This window comes from Rhinopithecus roxellana, chromosome 2 (genome assembly GCF_007565055.1).
Source record: "Rhinopithecus roxellana isolate Shanxi Qingling chromosome 2, ASM756505v1, whole genome shotgun sequence".
NCBI classification, from domain to species: Eukaryota; Metazoa; Chordata; class Mammalia; order Primates; family Cercopithecidae; genus Rhinopithecus; species Rhinopithecus roxellana.
The window spans coordinates 55311945-55335744 of NC_044550.1; the positions used below are offsets into that span (position 1 = coordinate 55311945).

Sequence of the window (23800 nt, forward strand, 5' to 3'; positions counted from 1 at the left end):
AGATTTTTTTTTTTTTTTGAAAGGCCTAGGATAAGCTGTGTTTGTTTGCTTGTTTGTTTGTTTTTGAGAGATTTTTGCTCCAGAGATCTAGTATCCCAGACATGGACAATTTAGTCTGCCTATCAGCCATTGCGATTTAAGGATCTGTTGATTCAATTTGCCTCCAAATTTGCCTTCAATTTGCTTCCTTACTTCTTGTCATCAAATTTCCTTCACAATCTTGACCCTTCTCTATAAAGACCTCTTTGTGTTCAATTGGAGCCTGATTAACTCATCAAGGAAAAAAATATTTCCAAGTGCTAGAAGTACTTTCAAAAAATAGTAGAACCTGCTTTGCTTATTTTACAGATGAGGAAACCAAGCTGCAAATAAATCAAATTATGTCAACAAAGATGCAGGGTCACACTAGTTGTGAATAGCAGAGATAGAATTAGAATTTTGGACGATTCTCACCACATCTTGCTGGGAATTAGTGTTTCTGATCATCCACATGTTGCCTAGGAAAACTGAGAGCAGGCCTCAAAGAAACATAGCAAAAAAAAAAAAAAAAAAAAATGCATGATCTTAAAGAACCCCAACTGCTTTTTTAGCAATCTAGGTCACATTCCCAATAGGTACATCATTTTGCTCTATACCTACTCTTAACCTGCTCCCTGCCCTAATCATAACTTGCTTTGTAGAGGTCCTAAAATAATGAAGGCTTTAATATCCTATTAGGGAAAACCATTGCAGAGTCTATAATGAGACCTTGTATACAACTTCCCATGTCAGACCTTTTCACAAGTATCCATCTTCCTGTATAGGGGAGAGTCTTCAGGATGTGAAGAAAGGGGAAAAAAAAATGACACAACTCCTGTGATAGCTAAACCAGTGTAGTGCCTGTTTCCAGAGTGACTATGAAGATGCCTATGGATTAAGTGCATGCTATCCTAAGGCCTAAAGGATCATTGTTCATTTGGTTTTATGTCTAATGGTTACTGGTTGTATCACATACACCTAGACTTTGTACACTCAATATTTAACTAAGAATTATTATCAGTATGTAAAGAGTACAGAAGTACTTTTCATAAAGGGAAGAGTAGAAAGAGGAGGCAAATTGTCAGGTTTTTCTGTATTGTACAGGACACTTTTTTTGCAGAGGCTATGCAGTTGTCAATGCCTTTATAAGGAAAGCTGGGCCTTGCAATACATAGACCATGATCAAACTACAGTCATTTCACCTTGGTTTTTAGGGAAACTCCCCCACAGGATCCCTAAACAGATTATGACAGAATGCCATTGTAATGACATTAGAGTACAAGATACCCTTCTATGTAGCCATCACTAGCAGAACCTAAAGTGGGCTTTTAATCTGGTCTCACAGATCCCAGCCTGAACATTGTTTGTCTCGGGCCATTTGTGAAGATGCTAATTATCCTGCTGCTGAAAAGAATGCTGGTGTCCCAGTGACAGGTTAGCTGCATGGCAGGCATCTTTGTCTAAATGATTTGTCTTCGATCAAGAGGTGCAACACTTTCCAGCTAAATATTTTCAAAGTGATAATAAAAACTTACCTTCTTTTAGGCTCAAAATTGGCTTAGAGTAAATAAATGCAAATGGTGTCAGGTTTATCATTCCTCTCTTATGCTGTTTCTTCCCTTCTTTTCAGGAATTCAGTGAAAATAAATGACATTTACTCAAAGTATAGTCCTTAGTTACAACAATAAAATTTAAAAACTTTCCAAATATTTGCTTTGAAGAAAATAGTCATTTATTGTCAAAGCATCCAACATACTCCGATAAACTATAAAGTTTAATAAATATTTCCAGGGATAAAAGAAACACATAACTATTCAGACTCCATTTCACTGGCACAAAATTACACTTTGTATTAAAATGAAATACATATTTACATAATTGATGACATTCTTCATTGAAGTCCATAATCATTTCATTATACATGCACTTCCCCCTGGAAACTCAAATTGAATGGCGACCCCTTTTTATTCATTTTGTTTATTTTTGTAAGAACACAAACTATCATCAAGAAATGCAGAAAGCATCTCACCCTCCTCCTTTACTTTATATCTAAAATAAATTTTGCCCTTACATATAATTATTACATCTAAATCGTAAGTGCTTAATAATTTAAGTAGAAACGTATGACAAATGCATCAATATGTTGCAATATATGACATTTTTAAAAATGTACCTTTGTTTTGGGGAAAGTGAAAATGCGTGCATTCAAAAGAAAATCCCCTCAAACAACCCACCCAATCAAAAATCCACCATCCTGGCTCTTGTGTGTGTGTGTCTGTGTGTGTGTGTGTGGGTGGGTGGGTGTGTGTGTCCCGGGTAAATATTTGAATGAAGCTCCCGGAAGGGGAGGACGTGTGTGCGCGTTGAGGGGAGTGGTGAATGTACGTATCTTTGTGCAGTGTTTCGGGGTGCAAGGAAGCGGTGGATGTTCTCGCGTGTTTATTCCTGCAGGTGGCTTGACTGTGCGTGCGCGCGCGCGGAAAGCTGGGGTCCTTTCCGAGTCAATTATGAGAGGTCATGTGCCTGGAGAGGTGGTGGCGCTCCCTGAAGGACTCATTGCAGATGGGGCACTTGAGTTTCTCCTCTCGCCGACGCTTCACCAAGGGCTCCATCGCATACTCCTTTTTGTGGTGCGACCTCATGTGGTACACCAGGTCGGAGGTCATGCGGAAGGAGGCGTTGCACTTGGCACACCAGTTCTGCGCGGGCAGACACAGCGAGGTGAAGGAGGGCGGCAGCAGCGTCAGCGCCGAGGGCAGCTGCAGCTGCAAAGGCCCCGCGGCCGCCGCAGCAGCTGCGGCTGCAGCGGCAGCGGAACTCTTGGGCCAGAACGCGGTGGCGTACAGGAAGGGGCTCTGCTTAGGTAGGCCCCCGCCGCCGCTAGGCAGGGACCCGCAACCTCCGTTCAGGTCCGCGGCCCCCTGGAGCTTCACCGCTAGAGGGTCCGCGGCGGCGGGGTAGAGTCTGGTGGGGCCCACGCCGTCGGCGGGGTGGCATGGCTCGAGCGCGCCCAGCTTCTGGCCCAGCACCAGCGGGGACAGCTGCGAGAAGGAGCGTGCTGGCTGCGAGAAGGCGCTTTTGCGCTCGTCCGACGCGGCGCCCTGTCCCCCGCCCGCGCCGCCTGCGGCCCCGGCGCCCGTGCCGCCCCCACCGCCGGTGCTGCCCGCGCTGCCCAGCTGCGGCACCGAAGTGAAGGCGCTGCTCCTCGCAGGACTGCCGCCCTCGAGCCGGCTGGGCAGCGGGCCCCCGGGCCGCGGGGCCAGCATCTTCTCGGCCCCTACCGGCGATGCGGCCGCGGGTGTGGAGGAGCCGCCGCCGCCGCCAGCGTCCTGGTCTTCGGAGGCGACGCCTCCGCCGTCGGCGGTCCCCTCCTCCTGCAGGCCTGCCGCGCGGGTCGCCTTCTTCACCTCCACGAAGGCGCTGCGCTTCGCCTCTCCCGTCTCGGGACTGGGCGGCGCGAAGAGGCGGCCGTTCTCTTCCAGGCCGAAGTAGCTGCCCGAGGCTCGGTACTGCTGCGGTGTGCACACCAGATCCTCCTTGGAGGCCGGGAGGGGCCGCTCTGCGAAGCGGCCCCGGCTGCCTACCAGACCCGCGCCACCGCCGCCCTCCGCCGCCTCCTCCGGGAATTTCCTCTTTCCTTTGCCGCCGCCCGTAGCGATGCCGTCGGGACTCAGCTCCGCCTCCTGGTGGCCGCCGCCGCCGCCGCTGCCGCTGCCAGTGCTGAGGCTCTGTGCTGGGGAGCAGCTGCTGCCTCCCCGGGAGTTTTCCAGCTCTCTGGCCAGGTTGTGGAAGTCTGTGGATGGTTTTGCGCTGCTGCCGCCGGCGGCAGAGGGTGGGTTGCTGCTTTCGGGGGAGGGGGCTGGGTAGTGGTGGAGGGGACCGGCTTTGCAAAACTTGGGACCCGGGCCTAAAGGTGCCTCCTGCTGCTGCTGCTGCTGGTCTTTGCCACCACCGCCGCCGCCGCCCCCGTGGTCCTTGGTGCCCACGCCGCCGCCTTGCTCGTCTTGGGGACTTATATCAGCGCTGTGAAGTCTCTTGGGGCAGCGGAAACGCAGATGCGCCACATAGGGGAACTCAAACTGGAAACGTTGGCTGCATTCCAGGCATGTGTAAGGGGACGACCCTGCTTAGTGAGCAAACACCACACACACACGCACGCGCACACACACACACACACACACCACATGATTACTCAGCATCGCCCCCAAGCCAGTTTGCCACCATCCCCTTGACAAATCCACCTTCATTTCTCAGGGCCTGAGTGCCTGAGAAAAGAATGACCAACCTGATCTAACTTTCCCTCCTGATTTGGGGGGAATACAGCAAACAAGTCAAGTTTCCTTGCTTTATCTTCACCTATCTGTTTAGCTTCATTCCGAACTATATCTCAGAATCTTCCTATGAGACACCCAAAGGGAAGAAAGGCGCGCCAACGCGCCGGATGAGCCCCTGCCGCTCCCTGCGTCTCTCCCCCGCTGGTTAAGGGCCCACACGCCGGTCGCGAGCCAACCTACCATTCATTTTGTTGTGGGATCTAGAGGGGCAGAGCAAGAGTAACTCAGTCAGTTCTTTCCCGTACCAAACTAGTAACTCCTCATCTTTGGCAATCCTGCGAAGAGAGCGGTAAAACAGCTGTCCGTTTTTTATATAGGCTTCAAGGTTCTGCTCTTCCTTATCTCTGGCCGACTGGACCAACCGCAGCCACATGAGACCTTCTGAGGAACCATTTGCTGCTGAGGTGTCTACCTGCGGTTTGAAATAGATGAAAAAAGACAAGAAGGAAAGGGGAGAGGGACCCTCATGAGAGAATGAAATCAGAAGAATCAAGACCATTTCTTCTATGTTATTCTTTTCCAAAAATTATCTGAGACCACGCTTCCAAAAATTTGGCCCAAGCTGGGACCTGTCCTCATGTTTGTAACCAGTAGGCAAGATAACCATCCTTTGAAACACTGCATGAATCATATAGATTATTTAAGTCACCGTTTTTATATATTGGTTGAATACTAATTGAGGAAATTTCTTCTTAGAATTTAGTGTTAACCTCTTGAGAGTTTACTTCTAAGTTATCCCACATTACAAAGGTATGGAGAATTTTGTTTGTTTCAGAAATAAAGCAAGCTTAAATCTTAGAAATGACGCTATGGCAATCATGTTCCAAATCCTGGCTCAAACAATTAATAGCTTTTCTTTGTAAAGAAGAATAGGAAATGAGAGGCCTTTTATCTTCCAATTCAGACATATGAATTTAATGATGCTTTACTATCAAAACCATTAACATTTTTACTTAAATACAAACTCTGGGCACTAGCTAATATTACCAAAGAAACTAATATTTAGGGGATGAAGAAGCCTCCTCAAATGGAAGGCAAATGTACCCAATACTTGTCAAAGAACTTGCAGAAACTAGTTAGTATGCAAATAGCCTCCACCCCAGTGAAATCTCCCAGAGTTTAGGAAGTCGTGTTCATCACCAGGATAAACCAGAACTGAAGCACTGATTTAGATATTTCTAACATTCCAAATCAAATTTTGTCATTTATTCCAAAAAATCAGTTGACAATAATTTGAGTTTAATTTTCCTTTTCTAATTTTTGATGTGTGAAATTGATTGCTTGCTTTATTGCATTTTCCACAGGCAAAACCTATCTCCACTTGTCATTAGAATTATTTTTAGTCCATTTCCAACAGGACATTACCCTCATACACCTACACAGCTCCAGCGGAGACTTACCCGAAAGATATAAGGTACTGTTCTCTTGTCAGTAGACTTGAGAGCTATGAAAGCAATGCTGTCATATAGGGAAGTATGGCTCAGGACACAGGGACCAAATATAGCATTCTCAGGGATGTCGCAGGTGGTGTAAACGCTGGTAAAAATATCTGTCAGACATTGTTGGACAGCCTTGGCATCTCCATCCCAGATGCCTCGCTGGATGCCTGTATCCTCCATCACTGGAGATAGACACACAGCAAAAGAAAGTGAGTTACAATACTGCTTTTACTGCCATTAACCCAGGCAGAACTGTTCAAATACTAGGCAGATTTTCCTTGCACCTGCCTGATTTTTGCATAGCTCTTATTTCAAAATTATAGGAGATAAACATGGCATATTTTAAAGATGAAAACTAAGAGATACTTGTTAAAATAATTAGAATAGTGGGAAATCTGGAGCTGACTGCTTGGAAGAAAGAAAAGAAAGGGCTGGGAAAGACTAGATCATTTTTGCATTACCTTGATGTTGGATTGGGTAGATTTTGGAGGTGAAGTTCAAGGCAGAATATATTATATAATATTATATTATATATTATATATATATATATATATATATTTATATATTATATATATTATATATATATTATATTATATATTATATATATTTATATATATTATATATATATTATATATATATTTATATATTTATATTTATATATATTATATATATATATTATATATTATTATATTATTATTTATATATATTATATTTATTATATTCTATTTATATATCTTTTATTCTATTTATATTTATATATATTATATATATTATTTTATATTACACACACACCACACACACATTTTAACCAGCCTATAGACTTCCCTTACTGAAAGAAACTTCTAACCCTTGGGGAAAAGTACCTCTGCCTATGTATTGAACTGGGTGCCCGGGAGCTGATTTTTTCCTTTTCTTCCAAAGAGGGAAGCAGCGTTAGTGAGCAGGCGGAGACAGCGGAGCATGGCGAATGGATTTCAAGTGGAGTGTCAGGGCCACTAATTCTGTGTCAGCTAACCTTTCTCTGCAGCCTACAAGAAGGGACGTATGTCTGCTCATTACCATAATCCAACACTGTTCCTCTGAGGCTTTAATTAAAAGCAGCAAGCAGAGGTAATTTTTTTTCTGGACATGCTTATTTATGGATGAGAGTGAATCCCGGTTACCTTGTTATACAAGGGGGTGGATTGAGTCACATGTAGCTCATGAAGTGAGCAGGTACAGGACAGGCCTAAAGTGTCCCCAGTCTGAAATACTGTGTGTAATAACTGGTAAATTTTCACTCCCCCTACCCCACATGACCCTTTTTGGGCAAGAGGGGGCAGCCCTCCTTGAGCAGTCCTCAGTGGGCTCTCCAGCTGTTTAATCCACAGCAATTTAGAAAGTAATGCCCCAATGGAGGGTTCTCTATTAAGCTGTCATAAAGGGACATTTTCCTTCCTCTGGACACCCCATACAAGACTTATTATTAAAAAACAAAACAAAACAAAACAAAAAGGTGTTTAAATTTTTTAACTAGCTTTGAACTAGCTGCATTGCTTAGTATTTCAAACTAATCAAAAGATTCCTCCAAGTTTGTTGTTCCCTGATAATGTCACCGTTGGCAATTATTTATGTATGTTTTGTATAATTAAAGTAACAGGAAAGAGTAGATCTAATTCTTTTCCTGCAAAGCTGTTCATTATGGAGTAATATCAGCGACGTCTGTTTTTATTTTAATTTATATTAACCAATTAACCTTACACGTGTGACTACAAGGTGTGCTTTTTTCCCCCCATTCCAGCTAACATAGTCTAAAACTTTGGTTCGTCTCATTTTCCATTCATCCTCTTGCATCCTCCAAATGTTAAGTGTTGGGCTGTATCTACCAGACAGCAGAAATAAGGGAAAATATCCATAAAGAAGAAACTTTATTATTCTACATCATCTATCCCTGGACATTTTTACCCCATACAAGGTAGACATCCTGATTTTTCATTTCAAATTAAAATACATTTTAAAAAACCCATAACCTCTCATCTCATTTTCAACGGAATCCTATTCTCCTCTTTTCAATTTCCTTCAATTCAGCGTTTTATGCCCCAATTTCTCTCTTCCTTTTAAAAATCTCTTTCACACAAGCATTTCATTGTGCTGGGAGGTCGCCCCCGTCACTTCGGGCAACAGCAGGGACACAGTCATTAAAATGCAGTTCTACCTAACAATACGGTGAAAAGGTCCTCACTCCGCCGCGCTAATAGCGGTCAGAGTCGCCGCGCCAGCCGACCACGAGCCTCAAGCCCATCACAATAACCGCTGGGCAAGAGTCTAGGAGCGCCAGCCCGCGTGCGGTCGCCTTTGCCACCCAACGTTTCACAGCTCCGTGCCCCGCTCTGGGCCCAGGTTCTTATCCGCCTGCCCTGGGAATATACCCCAGAGCCGGTGGGGCTTTCTGAAAGCCGGTCGCTGCTGCCCGCCGCTAGTCCGTCCCTCTAGGCAGGCATTGTCTGGCGGCCGCGCGCTCCCCAGTCCCCGGCTTCTCCTGCAAAGTGCTCCCCACCCGCTCCTCCTTTTGTACAATACTACTGGCAGTAGAGAGCCCCTCAAGAATTATTTTTCTCTCTCTTCTGGATAATAAGGAGACGGAAGACAAAATTTTCTACTCTTTCCACCAAACTGCCTTCCTCCCATCCCCCTCCCACATCAATGCAAATAGACTTACCAGGAATAAGGTCAGTATAGACTCTACCAAATAAGGCCACCTGGAACCCGGAAGATGCAATCGAGTGTTTCTTTTTGCCTATTGTATCAGTGTATTTCCATGTCAAGAGGTGTTGGTGTTGCTGTCTTTTAGGCTCTTCCTAAAGAGATAAGAGAGAGATGGAGAGATGGGGAGAAAAAGATTGGGGGGTGGAGGGAGGGAGGGAGAGAGAGAGAGAGAGAGGGAGACGGAGAAACGGAGAGAGTTGTACAGATGGACCCGATGCAGTGACTGACTGGCACGCAGACACACACTTTTTGTTTGCTGCACATAATCTGCCCAATGACGCGTGACAGCCCACGTCCCCTCCCTTTAACTCTTTGCTGGGCCAGGAGCTCCCTCCGGCGCCGCCTGCCTCGCAGCTTTTTCCCCCCGGCCTGCCCGCGCCCCGCAGATCATGAGCGCCTACCCCGGGTGGCAACGCCTCTCAGAGAGCGTCCCGGCCCGCCTCTTCCTAAAGCTCGGGCCCTCTGGGACGGCTAGGAGGGGAAAATCGTTTCAGGATTGGAAAGGAAGGTACCAAAAGGATTGGAGAGGGCCTTTCCCCGTTTCACTAGGCACTTGGAGAAGCTATGACAGAGAGTTGGACACCCAGCGCGTGCGGACCCCGAGCGTATTTCCCCGTAGTCCGCGTTGCGTGAAAGGGAGAGAGGTGCGGTTAGCCCCAGGGATTCTCTAGCCCTGGAGCCACCGCTGATTTGCGCCGCTAGTTGCCTGGGGTTGATAAACGGGCGTCGTCTCTCTTCAGGAGCGCCAACATTACCAAGCTTCCCCCTGCAAAATTCAGAAAGGATGCGCTTTGGTGAGAACTTGGCTCAGCCTTCCCATGGCTCGGGAGATGAGGTTGGAGTGAGAATGTCACCAGACCTCGGAAGGGGACATAACGGTACCTCCTAGTCCCAGGACACGGGTACGTGGGCGGAGGTGGGGTGCCGGAGGTTGGTGGGAAGAGAGCAGGTTAGTGGACTCAAACAGTTCCTGGTTTTTTTTGTTTGTATTTTTTTTGCCCTCTGCTTCGTGCAGAATCTGCACAGCCCCAGAGGGAGTCCTATAATGGGTGCTGTTGGCACTCCGAGGCCTTGGGGTTGCGAGGCAAGGGTGATTCAAAATAAAAATGATTGCCAAGATGGGCTCTGGAAAGCTTTTCGCATCCAGCCGGTGGTGGAGGAGGGGATGGAGTTGCCAAGGCCGTCTCGGGAGCCTCGTTTGTGCGCTAAGCCACTTAGAGGCGCTGACTTGCCCCTTTAGTACAGCAGCTGATGCTAATGACTTGAGGTCTTTAACAGCCTGCAAGTTGACTCCTTCAACAGGGCTGCAACACCATTTCGCTGGGGGATCTCGGGCTTCTTTTTCACAGTTCAGTTCTCTACTCCTAAGGGAAGAAAGGCCTTTGAGTGGTATAGATAGTTTCTCAACTTCTTCAGCCCCACCCACACCACCACTACTTTGAAGTGGGCAATCTGTCAGCATTAGGATAAATCGGATTGTGCAGCTGGCTAAAGTGGAGGAGGTAGAACCACAACTTAAGGAGACAGCCTCCTTGTTGTTTTTCCTTGTTGTTGTTGTTGTTGAAATAATGTATTTGGGGGGTTGGCAAAAAGCAGCTTATCATGTTAGTTTGATCCTCTCCCAGCTTTGAGACCCTTCTCTGGAACTCGGTGGAGTATGGAGGCTTTGACAGCCTGGTGACTGCAGTCCTAGGAGGCCAGGGGAGGATTTTCCTGAGGAGAAACAAGTGCAAGAACTTTCCCATGAAGCTCATTTTCTTCCTTGTTCTCTCTCTCTCTCTCTCTCTCTCTCTCTCTCTCTCTCTCTCTCTCTGTGTGTGTGTGTGTGTGTATTTCCTTCTCTTTTCTGGTCAGTACCCCAGGCAAGTTGCAAATTGCTGCCTAGAACTAAACTGAAATTCACAGAAGGAAGGGCTGTCAAATCCCCATATTTTGAGAGAAAGTGGGGAATTCCTTAGTTTTCAGGTTAGCTACTGACTTTTCAAAGAAAGCTTCTTGAAGTGCAGTTGTAGGTACTTTGGCTATGTGCAATTTTATGTACTTCGGCTAAGGGTGACTCCTAATGATCAAGGCTTAGTGCAGTGAGGGCTCTCTCACATGTCTGTATATAAGAATCTGCAGCTGTACTGAGGTACCAATTGTCTTATAACTGATTGCTCCATTGAATACTAGATTCACTTCTCTCTCTCTCTCTCTCCACACACACACACACACACACACACACACACACACACACACACACACACAAGCATGGACACATTGTCCCCTAATACTTCTTTAAAGAATGGGTGGAAGAATTAGAAATGTGAAAATAATGTCTCAAACATCTGGAAAACAAACCTCAGGTTTGAAGAATAGTGGCCAGAAACATAAGTTAATTCCAAGTAGAAGAAAGAAGAAAAGTAAAGGGCAGAAGAGGCATGGTTGTGAACAACTTCAAGTTAATGAAGAAAAGTAGCCATAAGAGAGTCATGTAGTCCCTTAGAAACTACAGACTGATAAATGCAATATGGTGTGTGAGGAGTGGTGTTTAAGAACATAATTTCATTAATCTGTTGAACAGAACACTCCTTAGTGCTTTCTTTTGCTGTTATTTAGAGCATTGGAAGTTTATCTTTCAGGAAAAGTCATCTGTCCATGCAAAGCATTAAAAAATTATCTTACATATTGTAAATATATAAGCCTCTACTCCGGAATGTGGACTTTAGAAAATAAACTCTAAATGGAAGGCATTTTTCTTGTGCCTGGCCTTTCTCTTATTAAATATAGAGACCATTTAAACTATGTTTCTTTTGAGATACTAAAACCTTGACTCCAGTTTGCATAAAATAATGTTTTTGATACTTAAGTTCAGGGTGGAACAGCTTGACCTTTTTAGGTCTCAAGCTAGAAAACAGCGAAGATTTTATACATCTGAGAAGGGAGTGATTTATTGAGAATCGGGCCAACAGATGCTTCATTTCAGTTTTACTTTTTTGCCCTCTAATTAATGTTTTTCCTACTGCTTTCAGGTAAAGATCCTTAAATATCAGAATTTCTCACATTTTATGAATCTGACCTACCCTTCTTATTATGAGTTAAATAAGTGACATAACAAAACAATATAAGTAAGATTAAATCAAAGTTCTTACTTGGAGAGTTTTCCAGTAATTTAAGTGGTACACATTTTGCTTGGTAATATAAATGTCCTAAATGACAATCATTAATAGGGGATAAAGAAAATCTACAAATTATTTTTATTTCTGTAGAAATGTATGGGCTAAAATGGTACATAAACTACTTTGAAATCACTCTGCATTAATACCTACTGGAATTCACTGATACTAAATGGAGGGTTGAGGCATTTATTCAGCCTCAGACAGTACTATAAAAATGTACCTAGTCAATAGTTTTATGTAATTCACATGGAACAATGGGTTTATGCATATATTTGGAGCTCTCTTCCCTAGGATTTTATTTCCAATTAAGTAATTAGAAGAATGACAATGAAGACTGGGCATGCTCACCTTGTTCCACTTTAGCAAGGCTCTTTGGAGTCCTGGCAAAAATACACATGTAGGAAACTGTAGTGTTATTTTGGAAGAGTGGGCTGGAGAGAGGTTGATAAATGATACCCGAGGTGCCTTTTATGACCTAAGTGAGAGGGTGGAGAAAGGGTAAGAAAGGGAATTTTAATTCTTAGTATTAGAATGGGAATACCCTTTCTCTTCCCAGGGTTGAAAAATGGAGACCAAAATATTTCAACTTCTTTGATAAGAGGCAGGTAACATCTTCAAGAATAATTCACATAAAGATTATTATCCTATGAGAATGAAAACACACTGATTTTCTTTTTCTATATCTTTCTAGATTCTGGCTTACCCACCTCTAACTCTATTGCCAAAGCACTACGCCAGCAAAGGCTTGATTGTCAAAAGAGTATGGCAATTCATGGTGAAAGCGGGGAAAAAACCCACACACTGGAAGATAAGAGGATGCCAATGGAGCAGACAGTGGCAGCTCCTTCCTAAGCTTATTAATTTCCCACAGGGAGGTCTCTGGAAGGGGCTGTGAGGGTTGAGGGAGGCAGAGAATAGATATTCAAGGAGGAGAATTGCATTACCTCGTCTCACCATTCAAAATAAGGAACTTTTTAGGGAATAAACCTTATTGACTACTTGTAAATGAAAGAGAAACAGAAATGATGGGTTGGTCAATTAAGAAAAACACCAGGCCTGTGCCAAAAATGTTGTTCAGAGGGTTGTTAACTCACTTTTTACCACTTTGCTTTTCTCAAGAGAATGATACATGGTGGGTTTTTTAAAAAGACCCAGAGGGGTTTGTTTGTTTGTTTGTTTTACATCTTGGTGAGAAGAGGCATGCTTGCTGAGTTGGATAAACAATGATGTGAAGGAGTAGGGTGTGGGGAGGGGTACTTGTTTTTTGTAAGTATACACTGCAAACCCAGTTTGGGTCTGTTCCTCACACTAAGTATTGTAGTTGGCTCACTGGGTATTACATAAGCAAATGTTTTCCAGGCTGACCCTGGGAAAGCCAGAGACTTAGAGTTGGGTAATTTTGTAGCCTGTGAGGAAGGACTTCAGGATCCCAACTGTAGGGATCATTACTCCTGACTCACACTTTTCTCTCTTGGGCTTTTCCTCATAAACAGTCCAGCTTTAAATCCTGCTGCTCCTGTAGCTACTACTACCATCATTATCATTACAATGATAATCTACCTTTCTCAAGTTTAAAACTTTCTCTCTGAGTGTTCCCAAGTTTTACTTACACTTCTGTTGGAGTTCAGCTGAGAATGGGATAGTCTTTAAAAGCTATGTGTTACTATCTTCCTCTCCTGGATCTGGGTTTTAGTCAACTGGCTTAATGGCCTCTGAGTATGACTTTTAGATGGGCTAGCAAACCGAAGTGACACTGTGCAAAACTACCAACAGATATGAAATAAGTGCCTCATACTCATCTGTGTGAGTCTGACCTCTGAACCAAATCCAATATCCACTATTTTGACCCCCTGGATTCTCCTAACTTTTATATTCCTCCCAAGATGAGTATGTAACGATCTGGCAAGAAAAGGCCTGGATTTTTGTCAAATCCATAGGTTCCAAAGTCCTTCCTAGACTCAGACACCACACCCTTTGAATGCATCTCAGTGTGAGGGGGGTTGGCTGGTTGTAGCCAGGTCTCCATCAGTCACTCTGAACCTCCTTACCCTCTGGGTCTGGCTTTTTAGGCAGACTGGGGATCAGTGGATGTCTAGCAGTCTCAAATTGGTGTCCAGCAATCTCAAATGAGAATTTGAGAATTCTAACTCTAGGCCTTGGGAATGTGACGATATTGAGAGGCTCTACATCAAATTTCTTCACACAGCCAGGAGAATGGACATCATCCCAAGATTCAGTAACTCTGTGCCACCCTTTTCCTCTCTGTTTTAGGTGGATTGTAATTTCTGAGTTAAATAAAGAGGCAACGATAGACACACAGCATATATATCCTGGGCAGACTACACTTCTTGGCATCTAATCCCAGTTAGCTTTCTGAGGCATGAACTGTGAGAATTTGGGCTGCTGGGGGAAAAGCAACAGAAAGCATGGCTCTTCTGGGAAAGGGGTCTAGGCAGGGGACACAAATGTCCAGTACTTGGAATAAACCCATGGTACACTTTCCTGAGGCCCAAAGAGAGAGACGTTTCATTTTCTCAAGGAAGAGAGAAGCAAGAGAAAGAAAGCAAAAAGAAAGGAAGAAGGAGAGAGACAGAGAGGATTTGAGAAGTATATACCAGTTAGGAGCCACAATAGTGATGATTCACATTGTATTAAAAAGTCTTGGAAATATGGTTCAATTTCTTCACAAATTATCCTCCCGAACTGCTCCCTTGATCATATTGCCAACTGAACTCTGAGTGAAAACTGTATGATTTCAGTTCAATTAATCCCAGGTGTTCTATGATTTAATCCAGGGATATTAATTTAGCATCAATGGGGGATGTCTCCCAAAACATTATAAGAAAAGCTGTTAGTTCTCAGAAGATTTTCACAAACACCTGAAAGCTACCAATGTAAGTCTTTCCTCACTGCTAATACTTGGAAACGTGGTCTCCTAAAAAAAATTCAGAAATCAACATGTCACAAATGCAGCAACATCATGACTACTATAAACACTTCTGGACTTACATTGTGAAGTGGAGGCAAGAATAGGCAAGGATTGCAACATACGTGTTCTCTTGAACTTGCTGAGTGAAAAGCTGCCTCCCAGGCTGATTTGATAGTATCTGTAATGTAATGTAGTAACCATGATATTATTCATCATCTCCTTTTAAGGAAGTTTAAATGAAAACTCTTATTTTTAAGAGAAATAATACCCAGAATTGCTAAATAAAACACTCATAAATTCCTAAGAATAAACATGTTGAATATAATGACCTAGATGTTGAGATTTGCTAGGCCTAGAATTTAACTTAGGCTTGAATAACTTTATACCTGAGCAGAAATGGTCCTCTATGCATATATGGGTATGGGTGTGTGTTTAAGAAGGTTGGGGTGAATGTCGTCAAAGGCATCAATTAAAAATAAGTTGCAGGACTGTCATTTTACTTGGATGCTTGTCCATTAAGTAGCCAGTTCTCTTTTTTGGATGTTTTCATGTAAGATGATATTGAGAAAATAGTTTGTGTGAAATCATTCAGGACAGCAATTGGTCCCAAGGGAGCAAATTGAATAGAGTTATAAAGAATATATTTCCTGAGTATAATGTTACTATCTAATATCTTGTGTGTGTGATCAGCTACCCCACAGCATTATCTATATTCTAAAGTCAGTTTAAAACTGAAGTCCTAAGATATCTGTGTTCCAAATAAGTGGGGTTCTCCTGAACTTTTGAAAATATCCTCGAGAAAGCCAATGCCAATGCACTGAGTGCAACGAGTTTTATTTTTAACCTGCGGGACTGAATTAGCGGCTCCTCCTCAAGGCCCCACACAGCTGAGTTTGAGTCCTGAGTTTGGGAAGCAAGACAAGGCACAGAAGTGCCTGCTAGACTCGAACACTTCTTGATGTCTACATTGTCCGATGCCCATGTCTTAGTGAAAGGTACAGCGACAGAACTAAGAGTGCAGAGAAGGTCAAATGACAGACTTCAATGTGGGCAAACCAGGTTTCCCTGGGAGAGATCCAAGGAGGGCAACGCCCCCACAGTGTCAGGAGGCGCAGACACAGATCACATCATTTGAGCTGATTCACCAAAGAGTGCAGAGCCCTGACACAGGAGGCGACCAGGGCAGAACAAAACAAGCCATCATCTGCCCAGCGTCGCCCTTGTAGGGGCACAGTGCACAAACCGTGAATGTGGGGCAGTGTAGGGCCAAGCTGCGCGCTTGGTACGCTCCAGATGAACCCTGGGCGAAGTAGGGAGGAAATGCAGTTCCCAAGGGCCCACCACATTTCCCTTGTTCTTTAGCCTTCCATCGGCAATTAATGCCATCACTTGCTTCCCGCTAGGTGACCACTTTACCTGCGGAAAGGCGTCCCAAGGGCGGGGTCTCCGAGAACCTAACACTTTTTCCACCACCCTGTCTCCCTGCCTCTGTGCACGACCTCGAGCAGCTGGTCGCCTGATCTCCTCGCGGGGCAGGAGCCTGTGTTCCCATTTTTTACTAGCTGGGCTGCCGGTGACCTACCTCAGCCTTGATTTTCCTCCGGTTGAACTAAAGCTGGCAAGAGCTGCCTCCCGGATCGCAGTGAGGACTCTAAGGGAACGAGGGCGAAAGCGCTTTGGAAAGCCAGTTGCTGAGCAGATGGTAAGGGATCACTTCCAAAAGCCAGGGCTAGTTTCATTTCAGTCTTGGACACTAGATGGTCTCAATGCTTTCATTAATGAACATTCTCCTTAGAAGTCTGGAGAACTGACCCAAGAAGAAGGACCAACAATTCAGGCTCAGGAAAGTCCACAACTCCATAGGGGCACCAGTACTGCATGGGTTCGAATCCCAGCCCCCCCCCCCCCTCAGGTAATTTAACCGGTCTGTACTTCAGTCCTTCATTTGTGAACTGAGGGCATAAAAGGGACCCTTTTCATAAAGTTAGGGCTGAGTTGATACTTAGCAAGCAGAGAACAAGGCTTGGTACATACTAAATGCCCATTTCAGAGCTGCCTATTGTTACTAACACTGCCTTTGCTTCCTCATTAGAAAACTGGGAACTGTATTGTGCACCCACTTTCCAAGTGACCTCCTACCCCCACCCCAGGTTTAATGGAAGAGCAATCAGTTTGCTGCGGAAGGCTGGCCTGGTAGATTGATATTTGACTTCCATCCTCCCATGCCCATCTTGCGAGTTCTTTCTTTAGGCCTGGTGGAGGTGCGAAGGGTCAGGGTCGCTGTGCCACGTTAGAAACGCGGGTACGTCAGGCTGTTAAAGGCTCATCCGGGCGACTCCGTGGGATGAGAAGCATGTGAACACGTTAATAGTAAACTCCAGCGCCGCGGCCAAAAGCCGAGGTCTGAGAGTGAGCAGAGAAACCTGGAGCACCGGGCCTCCCAGCGCTGACCAGGGCTCTGGGCCTCCTACAGTGCGCGTGACCTCCCCACTCCTGTGAAGGGCTGTGGCTCAGATGCGGACCGGGTGGATGGCTCCAGCCCTCCCCTACACGCCCAAGTACAGGAGCTTGGCAGGACGAGGTAACTAGTGCCCGGAGGCAGCAGCTACACCATTGGCACTGGAGCTTCGTGCAGGGCGGGTTCCCCCCGTGGCTGCCCTCACTCCTTGTTCCAGCGCCCGCACGCTGGCTTCAAGCGGAGCACTGTGGGCTGCATGACAGACGGAGCCCCCTGTCTGGCTCGCGAAGCCCAGCGGAACCTCCATCTCCTAACCCACGCCGCTTCCGCGCAGGCGCAGCCCTGAACGGGAGATTTTACGTTTTCCCCATGCCCACCGTCTCACGTTATATGAAACTTTCCGCCCAGTCTAGGACTGGGGATCAGGTAATAGCGGTCAGTTGTGGGTTCCCAGTTGCTCTTCCTTCTGAAGGATCCAAGAGGCAGTGGTTAAGAGTTTGATGTTTGGGATTTTGAACACTCAGGTCTCAACCCTGGGTCTATAATCTCCTACCTGTGTGTTTGAGCAAATCACTTAACCTCTCTGAACTTTAGTATCTTCATTTGTAAAATAGTAAAGACAACATCTATTTCACAGAGTGGCTATGAACATTGCAGGTCAAGCCTGGGTTCAGATCCCAGCTAGGCCACTTGCTTGAGTTAGTTAGCATCTCTATGCTTTTGTTTCCTGTGAAGCAGGGGGATCTGTGAAATAGGGATATTATAATATTTAACATCAATAACATCATACTTAAAGGGTCAGCATACGAATTAAGTGTGATGAGGCTGGCAGAGCATTCAGCCTAGCATGAAATAAATGCCCAAAGTTTAAAGCATCTCAGTGTCCTCTGCTTTGGAATGCTGGGTAAATAGAATTTTAAAAATCTCAGCTCTCTCCTCCCACTTTTTTTCCTCTTTGGAGAGAAACAAGATGCAAAGATGTATGTCAGTGTGTGGGGTGGTAGTGCCTGGAGAGTTGGAAGGAAGTAGCTTGTGGCAGAAAGTTAGCGGACCCTTGTGGAAGTTGAATGCCTGTCCTCCTGGCCTTTTCTCTTTAGCGTTTAGTTACAAGGTAAAATAGTTGAAAAGGCAGAGAAAAGGGACTTGGAACATGGAAGACACTCAACGAATGTTTCTTGAACAGAAAATGACATTTCAAAAATCAAGGAGACAGAGAGTCTGTCTGAAATGGGAATGGAGACCCAGAGTTGGGATTGACTGCCATCTCTTGGTGCCAGGTTGCTAGTAGGCATTTGGGGCTCTATAGGAGCATTTCTGTGTGACTTTATGTTATAGATCTCAGGAAGGGGGGGTGACATTACTCTAGAAGAAAAGACTCTGAGGACAGGAGGAGCCAGAGGTTGCATCCCCTTGCGTATAGAGGAAGAGCACAACCCAACAACAGACACGGAGTAAACCTGACTCAAGAGAAGTTAGAGAAGTAAAACTCAGGTGAAGAGAAGAAAAGAGAAACGATATGGACTATCTTGGGGCAAACTAGGCCTCCAGTATAGGGTTGGACTCTGTATATCCCTCAAACCTTGGAAATTCAATTTGGAGCCCCAAACCCTAAATTTGCAGACATCTCCTAATTATCTTCACATCTTAGACCCTCTCAAAGTAGAGAAGCATACCTGCATCACCAAATGCCCCATCATTTTCCCCTCTCCTTCAACACAGTATCATCCTTCTTTTCTGTTCTTCATAGATAATAAAATAATGGACAATGATATTTTACCCATCAACTAAGAGGACATCCAAGAAAACATGGCCTGAAACAGCATTCAAAATGATGTTCTTCTGCTTTTTTTTCCCCTGAGGGCAGAGAATGCTGATACAGCAGCAACCTGGGGTATTTCGTAAAGGTCTAGCTCTTAGTCCGCTATCCTGAGTAAAAGGTTCCATTAGCAAAAAGGAGAATAAAATAAAACCAATTCCTCAGTATTCTACCCTGGGGGCAAAGGAGACATTGGTGAGAAGGTGCCACAACTTGGAAAAAGATTTATTTTTCCTGGCCATAAATCTCATCCCTTGTTCCTCTGCCCAACGAAGCATGATAAAGTCCTTTTCCATAAAGTATTCAGTATTAGAGCCACAAAGCTCCCCCAATCAGTAGCCATCTGCTTCTACCATAACTGCTGCTCCCGAAGCAGGGAAAGCAGCAGCAGAGAAAGGGCACCACTGTTAGGCTGCTGGACAAATGAGGAGCCTGAATAGCTTTGGTTTTCCTTGTGTATCTGTATCTATAGAGACAGGAGAAGAAAGGCTGCATTATATTGATACAACAATTGTAAAACAAAACATGGAAGAGGCATCTAAAGGGCAATATCGCATGCATCAGGGGTCCTCAGATAAAAGGGCACTAACAGATTTATAGAAACCTTTAATTGGTTTTCAATTGAAAGCTAAAGAGGCCAGGGTGTAGCTGTGAAGAGTGGCAAAGTGCTCTCCTTCAGCCCTCTGGAGGCGTGATCGATTTCATGAGCGGAGAAAAGAGGAGACCCTACCCGCCCAGAGCTGCTGCTTCTTTGAGGGCAGGGAGCAACTCCACATTAGTAACTTTCCTTTTTGGCCAGAGAGTTAACTGATCTGATCTTAACAGTCTCTCTCTCTCTCTCTCCCCCCCCACCCCCACTTCTCTCTCTCCCCTCTCTTCCTTCCTCCCTCATTTCTTCCCTTCTTTCTTCCCTCTTTCAGACCAGTAGGTAAGTGGAAAGAGGAAGGAAAGGATGCAAAAGTAAATCTAACATTCCAATTCTGGAAAAAAAACAGGCTCCTAATAAGGCCCAGACTTTAAACCTGTTTACCCACTAGTAGGGAGGCCTCTGAAAGAAACAGGAGTCTGACTCTTATCCTACCCCAGCCTTCCTTTTCTCCATTATTATACCAAACCAGTCCTTCCTTTTCTATACCAAACGGGAAAAGCTAAGCGTCACAGGAGTCTCTCCACTTAGTGCAGTGAGAAGTTTTCCCTTGTGCCCACCGGGTTTATTTCAGAGTGGATCTCTCCATTCAGCCAGTACCAAGCGCCTTTTCCTTAACCCGTTCCTGCGCAGCGCCGCAGCGACGGTGGCCCCGGCCACAGTGCCCACCCATGCAGCAGCCTCGGACGTCCGTCTGTCTGTTCCTAAAGCTAATTTATTGGCCGGACCCTCCATTATCACTTTCGGCTTCCTAATTAATCAACGATAAAAGGCAATGACGCAAATTACGATTATGAGGGAACTGGAAGATGGTTTTGAATAAAATGGGAGAGGGGAAATATGATTAATTGAACGACATGATAGTGAAATCTCAAGTGCGAGAAACAGGCCCCAAGAGATCAAACTCTGAACTCATCCGTATGGCAGGTGAGCCCCTCCAGTTGTCCTAGTGCCCTCGCAAGGGGACAGCCCCTAAATTAAGTCACATGGGTCCTAAGCCTTCGGAAGAGACAGAACTGGGTTCCCACTCCAGCTCCCAACTACACTGTGCCTGAGGCCCTTCCTCCAATCCTACCCCTTTCTCAATCCCCATCACTCACTCTGCCGCCGCCCCTGTCGACTTTCCGGGCTCCTTGCCGGTGAGTCCACTCCACCTCAGGACCGCATTTTTATTGAAGTGTTCCCTAGTATTTCGCTAATGAGCCGCGGGTCTCCTCAGTTTCCCTTCTGTCCTTGCACATTCCTCTAGCGAGGCTAACTCTGTGAAATTGCAGGAAAACAAGTCTAGTAGGTCAGAGATCGCATTTGCTCGTGTAAGGGATTAATAAAGCTCTTGTCTGATGCTGCTTTTTAGAATTACGTTCGGGATTAAAAGACAGACTCAACACAGGCACACATTTTGCATCCGCTGGTCGTTGTGATTAATTTTTCCGAGGGGATTTGGGCCGGGAGCTTACGGAACGTGCTCTCTGGGTCTAAAACCCGACGACCTCGGCGCACGGGCGAGCGGAGGGTCTGGGGGCACTGTGGGCACGCGCCAGAACACTGGGGGATTAGAGAGGACATCGGACGGGCCCGGAGATGCCAGCCACTGCGGCCTTTCAATGTGCCTTCCCTCCCCTTCCCCACCCCCAGCGCAACTGCTTCTGAAAAAAAACGGTGAAGGCTGTTCAGGGAGGCTGTCTTTAGGGTTCTGGAGAGCGGTAGAGAGGGAGAGAAAGGGGGGTGGAGAGAGAGAGAGAGAGAGAGAGAGAGAGAGAGAGAGAGAGAGAGAGAGAGAGAGACTCTTGACTGTCATGACTTTTCGGTGGGAGAAAGGGGCTCAGTACTAAGCCAGTGAACTTCAAGCATCCGTCTTGCAAGGGAAATCCCCAGCTCTGCATTCCAGGGAAGCGCTGCTCCAAATGCATAACTCACCCCCCAGTCAAACAGTCGCCGTGCCCTGTCCCTCGAAAAGAATGACTTCTACCTCTGAGAGCTGCCATTCTCAGGGCTGCTTTCGCGAGCACCCAGGGAGGCACCTAAGGAGAGGAGCCAGAGCCAGAGTCTGAGCTTGAAACACGTCCATCCCCTCCACACTACCTCCCGGCGGGCGACAAACCCTTCCCCCACGCCAGTGATCAGAAAAGAGAAGGAAAAGTGTCGGGGTGCAAGCGGGGAGGGAGGGGGAAGTAAGACAACAAGGTCAGAGATAAAGATAGACGAAGAGAGGGAGAGGGAGAGGGAGAGAGAGAGAAGCAAAAAGGAAACGAGAGAGGAATACAGTTAGAACTGAGAAAAATGAGGAAGGGGTGGCAGCGGTGGGCGGAGGGCATTACCGCTTTCCAGCGGAAGGGGGCATCTTTGCGGCCGAGGGACCGTTCCCCGGGGCGGGGGCGGAACGCCCCGGCAAAGCCAACCCGGTAGCACCGGCCCCTGGGTGCTGGCGCCCCCTTCTGGCTGCTGTGCGGCCGCTCCCTGCTTCTCGCGGGTGCTCTGGTCCAGAAACTGTTGCGCCCTCCGCGCCCAGATGAAGGGGCAGGGGGGAGGAAGGTCAATAAAGAGAGAGGGTTGGGTGCCGGCACGCTCAGGCTCCTCCTTCCCCACCCTGCGTCTGCCCCGTGGCTTCCTTACCTGGGGATTGTGGGGCTCCTTCCCCGTGAGCGCAGCTACTGCGGGCCCCTCGGCGGCCGCGCTCCCACCCCAATCCAAGCCTGCCGAGGAGCCCATCCGCCTCGCGAAATGGCCCCGGTCTCTGCTGCAGCAGCTGAGAGGGAGGGAGCGACCGCCGGCTGCTGCCGGGCGGCGTCTGGGGGCCGCGAGCCGAGCGCAAGGAGCCGCCATCTGGAGCCTAGGCAGCGGGCGGGGGTGGGGGTACAAGAGAAGGGGCCAGGCGGCTCGGCCCCAGGAGGGCGCAGTGCAGGGCTCTGGCGTGGGAGTGGCGCCCAGTCGCCCCAAGTACTGCGTGTGTGTCGCCAGAGGGGTGGTGTGGCGGGTGGGGGTGGGGGTGTGTGAGGGTCATGGCCCCTGGGGAGGAGGAGCGGAGGCCTGCCCTTCTCAAGTCCCACGGATTACGGGGCAGCCCGGTATCCGCAGGTTTAGCGAAAGAGAGAGGACCATCCTGGCAACCACCAGCCTCCTCCAGTCATTCTCCCTCTGGGGATGGAGAGCTGGGTGGGCGAGGACAACCTAAGCACTCCTACACGCTCACGCACACGCTGTCCGTCAGAAGTGGTTTGCTCATTTTCCTCTCTTCCCACTTTGTCCATCCCACTCCAGGAAACATTCCTCCCCAAACGGTACGGATTTTTGGACTACTCCACCTTAAGACAGCTACTTCAGCCAGAACGTGGGACAGGCACTAACAGGATATCACCCTTGGGGATAAACACTCTCCCGTTTCCTGTGTACGGTGGAAGAGGAAAGAACAGAAGCTGCCAAAGGGGTGGGGTGTGGGAAGTTCATCCTTGCACATTCAGACTAGGAAAGAAGAGAATATTAGGGACGGGAATGGGAAGTGTAGTTTTTCCCCTTTCTTCCTTTCATTTCAGATCCCATTAGTGCTTTTATTTCTTTAATTTTGAAAGCTATTTCCCTTTCCTGAATCTGGATGCAGTCAGGGAGCGAACTCAAGGAAATGATGAGCATGGAGGAGAGCCAGAGGACAGGGGATATGTCCTGGGAACTCAAACTCTCCTGCTTCGCCACTGTCTCCGAGAGAGATGCCCTGAGCCTTGGCCCAATATAAAGGGAGCTGATTGGGTGTATGGGTGGTGGCGGGTGGTCTGAATAAGAAGTAAAATAAGGAAAGCCAGATCTACTCCCATCCCAAAGCATTAAAAGACACCCCTCCCTACCCCCCAGCTGTCTTGTGTCCGGCAGAATGGCATTATGTAAAAGATCTGGCATGTCACCCAGTGGCACATCTGGTAGGTGTAGATGGCATTCATTAGCACGGGGCTTCTACTCTGCAGCATGCCAAAGCTCTGACAGAGATGCCCGCTGCCAATCATTCATTGGCTGCCAATCCCCAAGCGCGGCCTGGCGGGATGGCTTCCTTCCACCCTGGCACCAGGAGTGGAGGAAACAATGTGTTGAGATAGAAGAGATCAAAGTGGAGCTGAGGATGCGAGGCACCCAACAGATGTATCCCGTGAGGAGATAACGGTGCTAAGAGTCATTTAGCAAGAAAGCATATGCAGGATCTCAGGAGGGAGGCTTGGGCAGGGGGTCTTCTTGCCTAGGACTGAGCTGAAGGAAAAGCAGGGAGCCCTTTCA

At 46.7% G+C, this 23800-nt stretch overlaps 1 protein-coding gene across 7 annotated transcripts; it reads right to left on the reverse strand.

The window, feature by feature from the left end:
- Window positions 1-1732: 1732 nt before the first annotated feature.
- Window positions 1733-22396, reverse strand: PRDM8 (PR/SET domain 8). 7 transcript variants are annotated; one of them, XM_030920220.1, is made up of 8 exons: window positions 22157-22333; window positions 14704-14801; window positions 12043-12169; window positions 9049-9900; window positions 8490-8628; window positions 5753-5973; window positions 4533-4764; window positions 1774-4144 (listed from the first exon to the last, which is right to left on the reverse strand). In XM_030920220.1, exons 6-8 carry the CDS (start codon window positions 5969-5971, stop codon window positions 2520-2522), a joined length of 2076 nt encoding a protein of 691 aa, XP_030776080.1. In that variant the 5' UTR covers window positions 5972-5973; window positions 8490-8628; window positions 9049-9900; window positions 12043-12169; window positions 14704-14801; window positions 22157-22333; the 3' UTR covers window positions 1774-2519. The 7 variants fall into 7 exon arrangements, with proteins under 7 accessions (XP_030776084.1, XP_030776080.1, XP_030776064.1 ...); XM_030920224.1 differs by having other exon boundaries at window positions 1733-4141; window positions 8490-9900; XM_030920204.1 differs by having other exon boundaries at window positions 8490-9900.
- Window positions 22397-23800: the final 1404 nt, after the last annotated feature.

Bases quoted from the DNA above. Each gene is read 5' to 3' on its own strand.
- PRDM8 (XM_030920193.1), bottom strand. From the start codon at position 22,366: ATGGCGGCTCCTTGCGCTCGGCTCGCGGCCCCCAGACGCCGCCCGGCA. The intron at 5,974-8,489 runs GTAAGTCTATTT...GTCTATCTCCAG, and splicing joins CTATACTGACCTTATTCCTG to TGATGGAGGATACAGGCATC. The intron at 4,145-4,532 runs GTAGGTTGGCTC...TTGCTCACTAAG, and splicing joins ATCCCACAACAAAATGAATG to CAGGGTCGTCCCCTTACACA.